Raw genomic sequence first — 13,709 nt, forward strand, 5'->3', positions numbered from 1 at the left:
ACCAAAACAAGCTCTGGCTTCCAGGAGTAAATCTTTCCCTCAGAATGTAACTTCAGTAAATCATGTACATTTAACGTGCTTAAAAAGTCTAACCCAGCCCTCGTTGGTGTGGATCAGTAGACTAAGTGCCGGCTTGCCAACCACGATTAGATTCCCAGCCCCAGCGGACATCCGTCTACGGTCCCCAGTTGGGGGAGGGGCAGAGGCAACCCATGGATGTATTCCTCCTTTTTCTTTCCCCCTTCCCCTCTCTCTAAAAATAAATAAATAAAATCTAAAAAAAAGTTTCAGCTACTGATATTAGGCTAAAAATTATTTTTCAAGTATTAAAATTCATTAAGCAATTGCCCACATACTAAATTAAATATTTTAAAAATTGAATCTGGCCCTGGCTGTCATAGCTCAGTGGATTGAGCGCGGTCTGCGAACCAGGCATCGCAGGTTCGATTCCCAGTCAGGGTACATGCCTGGGTTGCAGGCCATGGCCCCCAGCAACCACACATTGATGTCTGTCTGTCTGTCTCTCTCTCTCTGTCTCTCCCTTCCCTCTCTAAAAATAAATAAATAAAATCTTAAAAAAAAAGAAATCCATCGTTTAAAAAAAATTGAATCTGTATCACTGATATTTAAAGTCTCTAATTTCATAAGTAAGTTTATCTAAAAATAATAATTGCTGCTGTTTCCTCTAGGGAAATCTAAACTGGTTTGTTTCCACACAAGATCACAAATTTTATGGGGATTTTTTCCTATTCCCATGGCTAAAATGCCTACATGATAAATTAGTATACACAAGAAAAAATATGTTGCCCCTGAAGACAGGCTGAGCATTTTATAAATCACCTTTGACCACACACACATTGCCCAAATATCGCCGTAAAGAGTTTTTAGTTCTCCTGTTGATATAAATGGCCGACATTCAACAAGGCTTTTGTTCCTAGCTTGCACCCTAAAGAAAAAGCAGAACACCCTTGAAACCTTCAGTGCTAAAAAGATAACTACTTAAAATCACCAAAAAAGTGGATCACGAAGCGTTTTAGCAGGAGGACGTATAAGAAAATGCAACTGCAGGAGGTAAGAGGGTTCAGAAAGTTCTCTACAGATCTAAATTACTGCATTTCAAGAGCCCGGGTGAGGTACTGGTAAGTCACCGCTTTTAAAAAGGCAGAAACAACCAGACTTTTGAAGCAAGCAGTTCGGTAAGTATCTGCTAGGCCCAAAAGGCTTTCACGCCCTAAATCCTAGTAGACTGCCGGGCGTGCCTGCCGCGGAGAAGGCCGCGCCCTCCCGGCAAAGCTAAGGCCTGCGGCCGGCTCAGTCTGACTCCGGGCCCGGACTCCCGGTCTAGACCCGCGCCTGGATCCCTGCCCGGATTCCTGGTCTAGAGCCCTAACCTGGACTCCCGTCCTGAACTCGCGGCCCGAACGCGAAGCCAGATCGCCTCGGCCCAGGCTCTGTGGCGGCCCAGGCTCCCAGACGGCCCCAGTCCCGGCCGAGCTCCCGCAGACACTGGTGCCCGCCGGCCTGAGCCCACGGGTGCCCGGAGGGCGCAGGCCCGGCCACGCTGCGGCCTCGACTCCCGACCCTCGTGTACACCGACCGACGGCGTTCTCTCGGAGGTTAAGACCGGGACCGGGGCAGCAGCCCTGGGCGGGAGCAGCGCCTGCACGCCGCGCTCTCAGCCCCAAGCAGGCTATGGAAAGTGAGTTAAGATGGCGCGGGTTGTGAGTAGCTGGAAGGCTTGATCCAGAAAAGAGTGCTAACCGCACGCTACTTCTTTTTCTTCCCTTTTTGAAAACTGAGAGACTCTGCAGTTAATGGGGAGGAGTCGTCGTCCCTCTTCGTCCTTATCCTGACCTCTCCCCTCACGGAGATAAAAAGGCAACTCGAAATCTAAACCCGAACACCTACTCTGATTCCCATTGGTCCTCCCAAATCCAAACTCCGATTTCCTTGGAACGGCAGCAACTTCTCAGATACAGGCACAGTGTCACTTCACTAGACACCTCAGACTCCTTGAAAGCGAAGAGAAATGATCATGCTTGAAGGGGACGGGAAAGCACACGGCCTCCGAGAGGAGCGCATAGCTGCACATTTACCTCGTGCTGACTCAGTCCACGCAGCAGATGGTGGCAGAGCTGCAAGGGAAACGACCTCCCTAATTTTTAAGTGCGTCCCAATAGCAGCTAAAGTGCGTCGTACAGTACAAGTCACTAGGTGCCTATGCAATCTATCCTCGGCTTCAAAGAGCTTCGCTTGCGCACTTGACACCTTTGCTCGCGGTTCCTGTGGCCCGAAGGCAGCGGGCCGGGTCCGGACGCGCTCCGGCCTCGGCCCCCCGCGCCCTCCCCACCGCACGTACGCCCCCAACGCGGCCCAGAGCGGCGAGGCCGCGGGACCCCAGCCTCAGTGAGACGATCACAAGAACACAGTGCTCGGCTTCACTCACTACCCAGACACCGTGATTTGTACTTTTCGTCCTCCTGTTTAGTTCTTAAGTGTGGGAAGGGAGAAAAACACAAAGGAAAATCAGTCATCGCTTTACTAGGTGGCAGACAAAACTCCGAGGAACGCCGTCTAGTGGCGAAACTGTCCGGGGAAGGCAAATTGGCTTCGTTACCCCCTCTAATTTTCATTTCAGTTGGAACTTCGAAACCTGTTTGAGTCTGTCAAACTGCAAAGGTGGGCCAGGGTAATCTCTAGGTGATGGTAAATTTAGTCCCTGTAACCTGAGTCTGGCCAAAACCAAGCAAGAATGTTCAACCATTTTCCACCTCTTTCCTGTTTTTCTTCCTCTGGAGACAAAGTACAAAAACCGCTTCTTCGCTTCTCCCTAAGATGAAGGCAGAGCTCTGCGGATTCTTGACTAATTCGCAGCGACTCCCCAAACTGGAGTAGCCACATTTCTGCATTTGTTCTCCAGGGATGGGGTTTTGGCCTGGGCAGGACTGGCATAGAGCCACTGTAGAAAGGATGGAGCAGTGCCCCAAAATATGTCCCAAATCAAGTTTTAAGTTCAGTGGTTAAAAACTGCCCTTTCACAAGTTGGTCACCCCTCTCCAACCCCGCTCAACACCCCCTCCCCCAACTCTTAAACCAACCACTCAAGAAATGTAGGCCATTCCGTGTTTGCGTTTACAGATTATCCACTCGCTTCCAAGGCCCTGGACTTAAAAGACCAGAATTTTCGACTTCTGCCTAAAGCTGCGGTCAACAGCCTAATTTGACATGCATTTAAATCACACCCTACCCTTACTCAAAGCCTCATGCCTTTACTTTGTGGAATTTAAAGAAATCCTTAATTCCTTACTAAAGACCTTCCTTTTTCCTGTTCGAATTTTTTCCAGCTTCAGCAAGATCAGACAGATATGATGAAGTGCATAAATTTTCCTGAAAAAAAAAATGAGTGCAACAAAGTGAAACGACTCACAGGGAACTAAATAACTGTAAATAAGAAAGAAAGGGGGAATTACTGGCAGTGCTATAAAGTAAATTTAAGGGGAAAATGGGAGATGGTTTCCATTCAACAGGCTGCCCCTTCCTGGAGGTCATTCTTCCTTAATCCTTAACACTGTCTATAATAATTATTCTCAAACTGTAAACTGCGTTCAAACACCATAGTGTTTTACCAGATTTATTTTACTTGTTATACACAGACGATACAAACAAGCAAAAAACAAAACGTTTCTCAATGGAGTGTGTACTTGTATAAATTATTCAGTTCACAGACAAACGAAACAAATATAAAAATCACAACATTAGATTTACAGAAGGGCCAAAATATACACACGTTTAGATCCTGAATTCCTATTAGGAAAAATCCCCCCCACCCATGGGCTGGAATCTAGATTGAATATTGTGTATGATGCATATTTCACATTAATTTTAAAATACAAAAAAGTATAGGTTTGCTACACAACATTAGAAATCCTACTAATCTATTCCCAGGGGGATAAATGCTCCTTTTTAAATATAACAAGACTTGGGGGGGTGGGGTCAGTCTTACTTGCAATAATGCTAGTGTTTTCCCAAGGAATTCAAATTTCAGCTGTTTCTAGGTGGTGGGGAAATCATTTTCAGAACTAAAATGCAGTAAAATATACAACTCACACAATTCATCACTAGACTACACTATAGTTACCAACAATTCAGTCATCTATATCATTAGTGGAATATTCATTACAAAGATTTACAGTATATAAAGGTGAAGAGGGGACTGAAAAGATATTCAGAAACAGTTTGTCAGCATATTTGGCACCTGCACACACCAGTAACGATTTTGGCACTTTGGGGGAAAACAAATAAGGCAAAATAATATTGCTATGTTGAGCTATTCTGTTTAGAAAGGGGAAGGGAAAAACATACAACTCCAGTTAACTTTGGGTTGCAGGCGTCATGCCACTTAGTCGGCTCGCCTATGGACAGGCACCTGTCCTTCGCAGGTGTTTGGTACGATTCTCCTTAGCTGTTTATGTGCATTAGGGCACAGAGCAATTATTTCATGCAACGGATTGAGAAGTGAGAAACTCATCATTATCAATCAAGTATTTCAGGTTTCCAGAGCCTCTTAGAATAGTTCATTATCTCACCAGAAAAAAAAAAGGGGAGGAGGGAGAGGTGGGTGGAGAAAAAAAGGAAAAGAATGAAAAGGTTAAGCGTGAACTGGTTTTGTGCCTTGATGATAATAAAAAGTAGCCATTCATTACAGTAAATTAACACTATATACAATCATTTCACAGGCTTTGTTCCACTAAAAGTATTAACATCCCTACCATCCATCCATCCATCCACTCGGGGATAAGAAAGGACGCGCTGGGTGGGTCCAGATTCTAGAGTCAACAACCTATGGTTAATGGGAAGGCCGAGACTGACGAGTCGGAATCGCTGCTGTCTGACAGGACTGCCGCAGGTCTCCTGAAGGTGAAGGGTTTCCTTACAAGAAATAGAAGGGGAGGGGGGGGCAAGAAAAAGACGAGGGGAGGAGTGTGAGGAGTATAACTTCACAGATGGAGAGTAAGTAGGAAAACCAAACGGTTTACAGCCAAGTTGGAGGTCGGTGGGCTAACTGCAGTGCAAAAAAAAAAAAGGTTAAAATCAAACTTGGAGACCTGTACTTATTTGCTGCAGACGGTAATCGAGGGTCAAATAAAATGGGGGGGGGGCGGAGTGCACGAGGTGGGGTCTGGGAGGAGGAGCTGGGAAGAGCTGTGAGGGGCTGGCGGGGTCCCGGCCGTGGCGGGGCGCGGGGCCGGACGGGCAGGGCCGGCCTAGCTGTGTGAGTAGAAGCCATAGTAGCCGCCTAGGTCCTTGGCGCAGTTCTTCTCGCAGTCCCGTTGGGCCAGAACCTCGCTCTTGAGCGGCGACGAGCTCTCGGACACGGGCGTGTCGGCAGGCGAGATTCGCCTTCGCTTGGCCTGCTCGTAAATCCCCGAGTCGCTCGAGTCGATGGACTTGATGGAGGAGGGTGTCTCGATCCAGCTGGAGTCGGACAGGTCCTTGGGCTTGGCGTCCTCGGCCGCGCCCGGAGGCAGCGGCGAGCGCTCTGCGGCCAGGCCCTCCGCCTCCTCGCCCAAGTAGGGGTTGGCGCCCGCCATGCGCGCGGCGGCCGCGGCGCTGTTGGGCCAGCAGGGCAGCACCGAGCCCGACTTGGCGCCGCAATACTGCGGGGGGCTGCGTGCGCCCCAGCCCGAGGGGTCGGCGTAGTAGCCGAGCGGGCGGCCGGTGCAGCTGGCGGCCTGCAGGGGCAGCGCCTTCACACCCGCCGCTGCGTAGGACAGCAGCGTGGCTGCGTTTCCCGCGAAGTCCGTGGCTGTGTCGTAGGCCGACGCGGCGAAGTCCAGACGGTTGTTGGCCGGCGTCACAAACCAGCGCTGCGGCGACGGAGCGCCCGGGTCCTCGGCCTGCTGCGGCGACAGCAACCCGTTGGTGTGCGGCACGCTGCGGTCCGTGCCTGGTCCCGGGCCGGCGCCCGCTCCCGGGTGGAAGCGGGCCTTGGCGTAGTTGCTTACGAACTGGTCCTGTAGGAAAGAGCCGGCCATAGCGTAGCGAGCTCCGGGCACGATCTGCGAGCGCGGGGAGTCGTTGGGTGAGGGGGTCAGACGGTCCATGTCGCAACCCGTGTAGATCCTGCGAGGGGAGGAGAGAAAGAGAGAACCGAGGGGTGGCGCAGAGGTCCCTTCTGGGGACGGAAGGAAAGACCACCACTTTTCACCCACAACCGCACTTTCTATCTGTAACTTGCCATCCAGGATGGAGATAGACAAAAGGTCACAGACCTGCATCCTCCCGGAAATCGTAATTAAAAAGGGACCAATTTGTCTATTCAGGGACCTAAAAATGACACAATTAAAAAAAAAAAAAAAGGTTTCCCTCGTCCTCTATTCTCATACGCGAAGTGTATAGAGGACGGAGAGAGGAGCACGGCAGCGGGTTTCCATCTCACATCTCTAGTATATGCAGACAGCGTGACAGTTCAAAGCAGGGAGTAAGGTGTTACTTGCCCAGTGGACTTTCCCTCAGCGGTGGGAGTTTCTGAGCCAAATTTCCAAACAAGGTACCCACTCCTCCACCCTTTTAAGACAACTTTCTTCCTTTTGACACACCCGCGGGCCGTCCAGGTCGTAATAAAAAAAAAAAAAAAACTGGCCTTCACCAATCTTCTGATACCGGAGGATGGCTGCTGGAAGTCTCCACCGTACTGACTGTCTGGTTTCCCAAGTGTGATCCTTTAACCTCTACCTCTACCAGTGCAAACAAGGATGACTACTTGGAAACAAAGTCAACAATCAATACAATTCTTTTACAAAGAAAGAGCATTCCTTACTCTGACCTTCTCTATCTTTTGATTTCCTTATTGGTAAAAAAAAGAAGGAGAAAGAAAAGAAAAAAAACACAAAACTTTGGGGTAAACTGTTACAGTAGTTATAAACTTCCTTCAAGCAATTTCCCACTAATAATAGCTAACTGCACACAACTTGACTTCGTGCCAGGCACTGTGTCTAGGACTACACAGACAGTGATTTGTGCAAAATCACAACAATCCTTGGAATTAGGTACCATTGTTACTCCACTTTACAGATGAAGAAACTGAGGCAAAGAGAAGCTTAAAAACTTGGCCTATCAGTAGTTGTCCAGACAGTAATTGTGTTACTGGGAATTACCTAAGATAAAATAATCAAAGATTAACTCTAGGCCCTGGGCCTAGTAAATTCCATTAGAATTGAGAGGGAACCAGAGATTGGATCAAGATTGGTAGAAGTGTTTTCTCATACACATATCCACATGCCTGTCTTTCTATTTAGCTCACACATAGTTTAATCTTTAATCAACAGACTGTTTTGAAAGAACCCTCATTCTTGTCAGACCTTAAGCCTTTGGGGAGGAGATTCCCTGGTGAGTGGCCAAGCAACCTGCTAGTCCCCTGAACTCTTCCTGCTCTCCCTATTTCTCCAGAAGTTAGCCATGCCCAAATAACCAACATAACAGTGGAAAGGGAGAATGCTATAAACCATTCTACTTTTTCCAAACCCTCAAAAAGCTAAAGTATCCATTCATATAAAGAAATTTTTAATGAAAAACATGATTTAACAACCAAAGGGAAGTGGTTTTTCCAAAAGAAGTCAGCCAGAGAAGGGGCAGGTGAGGGTCACGCTGTGGCTGCTCAGGTCCCTTTTGCTCACTGCACAAGACTTCTCTCCTGAAATGTAATTCCAGTCTCAAATAACAGAAGCAGAGGAAGGCAGAAAGGAAACACAACAAGCAAGGTGCAAATATCTCCTCTGTTTACTATCACAATACTTTAAAAGAAAGAAAACAGTCTGCAAAAGATATAGTTTAGATGCCCATCCAGGTCCCAATCCACCTGGGATTACCAAATTGATTTGTGCAAAATAAAATGCTTTGGAACAGATGTTCACAGCAGAATTAAAAGCTCGAAATCTACAAGACCCCCTAGCAGAGACCAATATCTCTGGTCTCCTGAGCCACACACTTTCCACTGTACCAGGTCCACCTTTTCAGACTGGGAGGACTAGAGTAGCCAAGTTTTTATTCTGGGGAGTCACTGGTGAGGTTTGCTTCCTTACTTCTGAGGGATGCACAAGATGGTTATAGGGATTAATATCAATGACTCTTTTCAATTTGTTATAAAAATATAGGAGGTGATATTGGTATAGAAGTGGCCACTGTCTCTCTCTATAAATTTAATCTATTTCTAGTCAAAGACATCTTCAATTTTGTATCTCTCTCCCAGGCACTTAATGCAAGCTGTGAAATTAAAATTTCTGAACCCTTCCCTTTTATAGTCAGAAAAAAAGTGTGAGGATCCCCACAATCCAGATATAGATTTTGCTATATAACACTACCTGAACTCTTAGGCACTATACCAGGACTCTGAGCAAGAATGCTACAACAAGCATAGCTCTGTTTACACCTGCTGTTGCCCCCAGAGGAAGCATGTTGACAGAAAAGAAATGGAGTACCGGAGGCTTGGAGAAAATGGAACCAACACTTTTAGTTAAAACATGTTAAGAGGAAATATTATTCTCTTAAAGTTTATAAATAATACACAGCAACAACACCTAGGTCCTTCCCCAGTGCCTGAAATGGCTATTGTAGTGGCTCTGCTCGTGAATTTGTCTGTGTTGGGTGCACATTTTTATTCAGTCCACAGTAAACTTGCACATGAAAAGCTATTACACAAAACTTAGAAATGGGTAAATAAAAGTCACATATGCCAAGGAGACGGTAACAACTGCCAGAGCCACATGCACTTACAGGCAGAATCGGGAGGTTTCAGACACAGACAATCTGAGCTGAGCATCTGCAGCGCCACATACAACTCCCGCACCCAGGAACCAGGGCAGCTTCCCCTGCCAGCCAGCCAGCCTTAGAGGCCTGCCAACAACTCTGTAATTCATAAGATAGCTAAAAATAGGTGGAGGAAACCTTTGACCAAAACTACTGAAGTGCTAAGCCACAAGGTCACCAGAGAGAAAGGGAGCTGACAAAAGGTAGAAGGAAACAACCTTGTCTTCACACATTCTAGCTTCTGAAAGCCTGGTACATAACAATCCACCTTTGACCTAAAGCTCCATTCCACAACTACTTGAGAACGAAGATACAAAATTACTTACGTGTCATAATTATCCCGAAATCCTTTTGCAAAGGGGTTGTGATCTATTTTCAGTTGTGTAATCTGGAAAAAAAAAGATTAATATGATCTCACCTTCCACACAGGAAGGAAGATTGGGTGTTCGAGAATGTATCATCTGCCATTTTTTATAGGGGGTTAGGCCTATGATTTCATCATGTAGTAAGGTTTCCCTACTTAAAAAGTTGAGGGAACGGATGGAAAGAGAGAAAGAAAAAAGTTATCATGAAAGTTATGAGAAACATCTTTAAATTAATGGTGACTAAAACTAAAGCATTGCTTTCAATGAGCTCTCCTATGTGATCTAAATTGGTTCAAACACACATTTTTAAAATGCTTGTTACACAAAATGCATGTACTCAGACAAAAGTCTCTATGGGGTATTTGAATTAACATCAAAATTGCCCATTTTAAATGTTTCACCATATTTTAAAAAATTGGTTTCTTCTGAGCCACAACTTGAAAACATACAAATTGCACCTTAAAATTAGTTTTGGTTTTTGCAAACTTGCCAATGCTGAAGAGGTTCAAGAGCTGGAAAACTCATTCCATAACCCACCGTAATTTAATTTACTGTAGTTTATATATATATGAATTAGTGTATTCTTTTGATCATTCCCAAAATGATATTTATTTCAGCCATTATTTCTGAGACTTTTTAAAAAAAGTGTGTGTGTGTGTGTGTGTGTGTGTGTGTGTGTGTGTATTAGGTAATGCCACAGATTGCCAAGAATATAAGAATAAAATGCAGGGGGGATATCTGCTTGTTTTCTAAATGCAAGAGGGCTTTTTCTTTTTAAAGGCAGATTTAAATCTGTTCTACTTTGAGAACTAAATTGAAGATTCCAAAGAGACGAGGCCCTAGAAACCCCGAGCACCTCAAAGGTAGCCTGGATGACCCGCAACAGAGACATTAGAGGAAACGTTTTTCCACCCGCTGGATGCTTAGGGAAGGTGCGCAGCAGGCCCCTACCCCTTCGTCTAAAAGGCTCAGCAGAACCAGCTGTTGCTGCTGTTACTGCCCGAGCCGGAATGGCAGGGGGATGCCCGCCGGTGCCGGGGGAAGCGGGTACCGGGGGAAGCGGGTGCGGCCCGCCGCGTGCCCAGTCCCCAGCCAGGAGTCCTTACATCGGTGTTCTGGTACGCGGTGACGGCGATGAACTGAGTTTCGGGGAAAGTGAATGTCTGCACGCGGCCGGGCTGGCTGGTGTCCTCGGTGCCGTCCTCGTTCACTTCCACCACATGTAGGCGGGGCTGGTACTTGTGCAAGGACTGTAAAACCACCATCTGTCCCGCGGAGAGAAAGGGAAGCGCCGGGCGGCGCGTTAACGCGGTCGGTGTGCGCGGGGCTGTGCGCGCCTAGGGCCGCGAGGAGCCGGGAGCAGCTAGCCGCCCCCCGCCCCCCGCCCTCGGGCTGAACGACCGCGGGGCTGGCCCAGCTGGTGAGCCGCTAGCTGGGGCAAAATAGTCCGCGCTCCTCTGGGAGCAGGGATCGCCCTAGCACCTGCGAGGAACAGAACCCGACCGCCCGATCCTCAGGGCCCTTCTCCTAGTCGTCCTTTAGCGAGGAACAAAGATTTTCACAACCTGCAGATCCTATAGGTTTCCTTCTCGAAATCTATCTAGTGTTTGTACTTGGTTAGGTCGTGAAGTAGGAATTGGGCAGGGAGCGAGAACAACTTTATAGGTCATTAATATAATTTTTGAGGGTGGGAATAGAATTTTAAAAGTATTTTTAACGAAGCCAAGAAATAGGTATCCAGTTTTTCAGTTTTTCATGCTGGTTTAAACTAATGAACTGAATGTTACTGGGCGAAGGGGGGGGGAGAGACGAGAGAGAGAGAGAGAGAGAGAGAGAGAGAGAGAGAGAGAGAGAGAGAGAGAGAGAGAGAGACCGCACAAGCGGGCGCGCTTGAGCCACTGACCTGCCCATTGTTGTTTGAAGCTCCTTTGTTGTTTGTAAGTTTTAATTTTCCAAAAGAGATTTCTTGGCGCATCCAGTGAGCCCCCGTGTTGGGGGAATCCGGATGCATATAGACCCGATTTCCTAGAGAAAGAAATACGTTGTTTACATATGTCCGGGGCACTGCCCAGTTCCCACTCCTCCCTGTGCAGGACACACGCGCGCACGCCCCCTTGTACCACTGTGAGGCCCATTAGCCAGGGCTTTTCAGGCCGCTTTTTCTTCCTATTAACTGGGAATGTTTAAAATGGCTTTTTGCATAATCCTCCCCCTTCTCACCGCTCAGTCTGTCTGTCCCCCTATCCCCCTCGTTTCCTTTTAAGAGTCACTGGGCGATCGTTTTAAAAGTCTCTCGAGCCAGTCCACAAAGGCTTTAATTAATCACTCTCACCTAAATAAGTGTCAGAAAAACGTGTTAATTGGAAGGACTTGCCTTGCACATTGGTGTCCGCTTTGCCGCAAGGAACCCATTTGCCTCCTTGAAACCTCCAGTGATTGGGATCCGCCAAAATCACATCCACAAAAATATTGTAATGAGCCGTGGGATCGAGACCAGAAATGTTAAAACTTAAAAAAGGAAACATGCGCCTATTTAAATTAAGGGGGAGGGAGAAAACAAGGGGGAAAAACATAAATGTTAAAGATTAAATGCAAGAAGCGCGGCGCCAGATAGCAAAGCAAAACTTGTTCTCGCAGCGTTGGGAGCGACTGTTAGCTGGGTTAGAAAAGGGGTGGAGGGGGAGGTAAAGAAGTGCGGCCACAGCCGGTGAGCTGGCGCGGGGAATCGGCAGGTACCACTGCCCAGGTGAAGAGCAAGGTTGGCGACCCGCATTCCCACCTGTCCTGTATCTGGGTGTCCCTCCCATCTCGCGGCGGCTAGCCCGGGCTCTCCCTCTCTCTCTCTCTCTCTCGCCTTTCTCCGGCCACTGACGGCCTCTCCGTCCACCTTTCTAGAGAAGGATCGCCCCACCCCACCCCCAACATCAACACTGTGGTTCTACCTTTCACTTCCCCCTTTTTCCAAAACCCTCCAACTCTAGGGAGTACCCCTTCCACTGCGCTCCCGACCCCAAATCATCGCTGCGGCGCCGGCGATCACAACTTGCCCCTGGGCCGCGCCTGGGGCAGCGACCGCGGAGAATGTAGCATTACCTTCCCTGTTTGGTGATGATCATCTCCGTTTGGTGCCGGTGAAATTTCAGCCAAAGGGGCCTGTTGCACAGGTACACCTGCGCTTTGCCGGGCACGAGCCCGGGCTGTGTGGAAGAGAACTGGTAGAACGGAGCTCCTTGGTAGGAGTGGCTGTACTGCTGTGGGTAGGGGTAGCCGGCCGCAGGGTAGCCCTGCGGTGAGGAGTTGGACAGGAGGCTGTTGTAGGCTCCGTTGGTGATGACTGGGTGGTGGGCCATGTAGCGGCTGGGGCTGCCGATGGAGAAGGCGGGGTGCGCGGGTCCGTGCTGGCCGGGGTACGGGAACATGGCACTGGGAGCAGTGGCCGCAGACTGTGGCTGGCTAGACTGAGAGAGGAGGTAGCGATCTGCAGCAGAGCCATCGAAACTGTGACGAAGCTCAGAGACCCCCTCCAAGACAGGAGAGAGTTTACTTCTCTGGACGTCCCCTGGTGAGTCCTTGGAGTCAGGAAAATTGTCTGTATCTGACTGATTCGTCATCCCCCTGGTAATTTTTTTCAAAGGTGAACTTCTCTCCAGGTTGTCAGTCGTCGAGATAATGGGATGATCGTGCAGGACAAGCTCAGATCCGCCTGAATGTGGGTAGCTGCTGCTCACATTGAGAAATTTCTTGGAGAGCATGATAGAAGGAGAAAGGCAGTGCTCCAGCTGCATAGCTCTAGAACCTGAACACTCGCCCTCCTGTCCCTGGTTTTTAAAGTCCTATTTATCATAAACTAGAAATCCACAGACCCCCTCACTAGACAGAAAGCACTTCATCCAGCAAATGCTTCTCAAAGGTTTGATTTACTTTTTTTTTTACCCTGGGAGAAGAGATTGGCCAATTGACACTATGCAGCAATCAGAAAAGGCTCGCTCACTTTTGATCTTGCTGCTTGTGCAGCCGATGAAACGGCTCCTGCCATTGGTTAACTGCTGACAGTAATTTAATTAGATAGACATTAATTAGGATAATCACCTGGCTCCTGGTCGCGACGATCGTGGCAAATGGAAGGGGATGATTTTATTGTTGGCTTGGGGGGTGGGGAATGTGTGTTGGTCTTACGTGAGCACTGTTGTGTCACCTTTAAGCTTTGTGACCACTGCTTTAGGAAGATTCAAAGATGTGCAATTTACTAAACATTTTCCTATCCCTCCCCCCCCCCTTCTTTGGAGCTGAGGGGCGGCGGAGGAGGGAATTCGAAGATGCTAGGAGACTTCAGATCTGAATGAGCCAAATATTCTGTTGAATGTAACAATTTCAAGTGCAAAGTATACAAAGCTCGAGCCGGTGGCCTCTTCTCGCCCTGTAAAAGTTCCACAGTCTGTCTTTTCCAGCTAATACAGAACCACACAACACCTGAGCCAGCCCTTTGTGAGCGCGTCCTGCGTGTCCTCCCCATCCCCACCCCAGCACACCCCTTTTAAA

At 48.1% G+C, this 13,709-nt stretch overlaps 1 protein-coding gene across 1 annotated transcript; it reads right to left on the bottom strand.

The window, feature by feature from the left end:
* Nucleotides 1–5,188: 5,188 nt before the first annotated feature.
* Nucleotides 5,189–12,973, bottom strand: TBR1 (T-box brain transcription factor 1). The gene is made up of 6 exons (XM_045828914.1): nucleotides 12,264–12,973; nucleotides 11,545–11,699; nucleotides 11,074–11,195; nucleotides 10,277–10,435; nucleotides 9,132–9,193; nucleotides 5,189–6,123 (listed from the first exon to the last, which is right to left on the bottom strand). The coding sequence occupies exons 1-6, from the start codon at nucleotides 12,953–12,955 to the stop codon at nucleotides 5,265–5,267; spliced, it is 2,049 nt and encodes a 682-aa protein (XP_045684870.1). The 5' UTR covers nucleotides 12,956–12,973; the 3' UTR covers nucleotides 5,189–5,264.
* Between the last annotated feature and the right edge of the window lie 736 nt (nucleotides 12,974–13,709).

Source organism: Phyllostomus hastatus, unplaced genomic scaffold (assembly GCF_019186645.2).
Source record: "Phyllostomus hastatus isolate PE091 unplaced genomic scaffold, TTU_PhHast_1.1 phas_contig_1, whole genome shotgun sequence".
Taxonomy (NCBI): domain Eukaryota; kingdom Metazoa; phylum Chordata; class Mammalia; order Chiroptera; family Phyllostomidae; genus Phyllostomus; species Phyllostomus hastatus.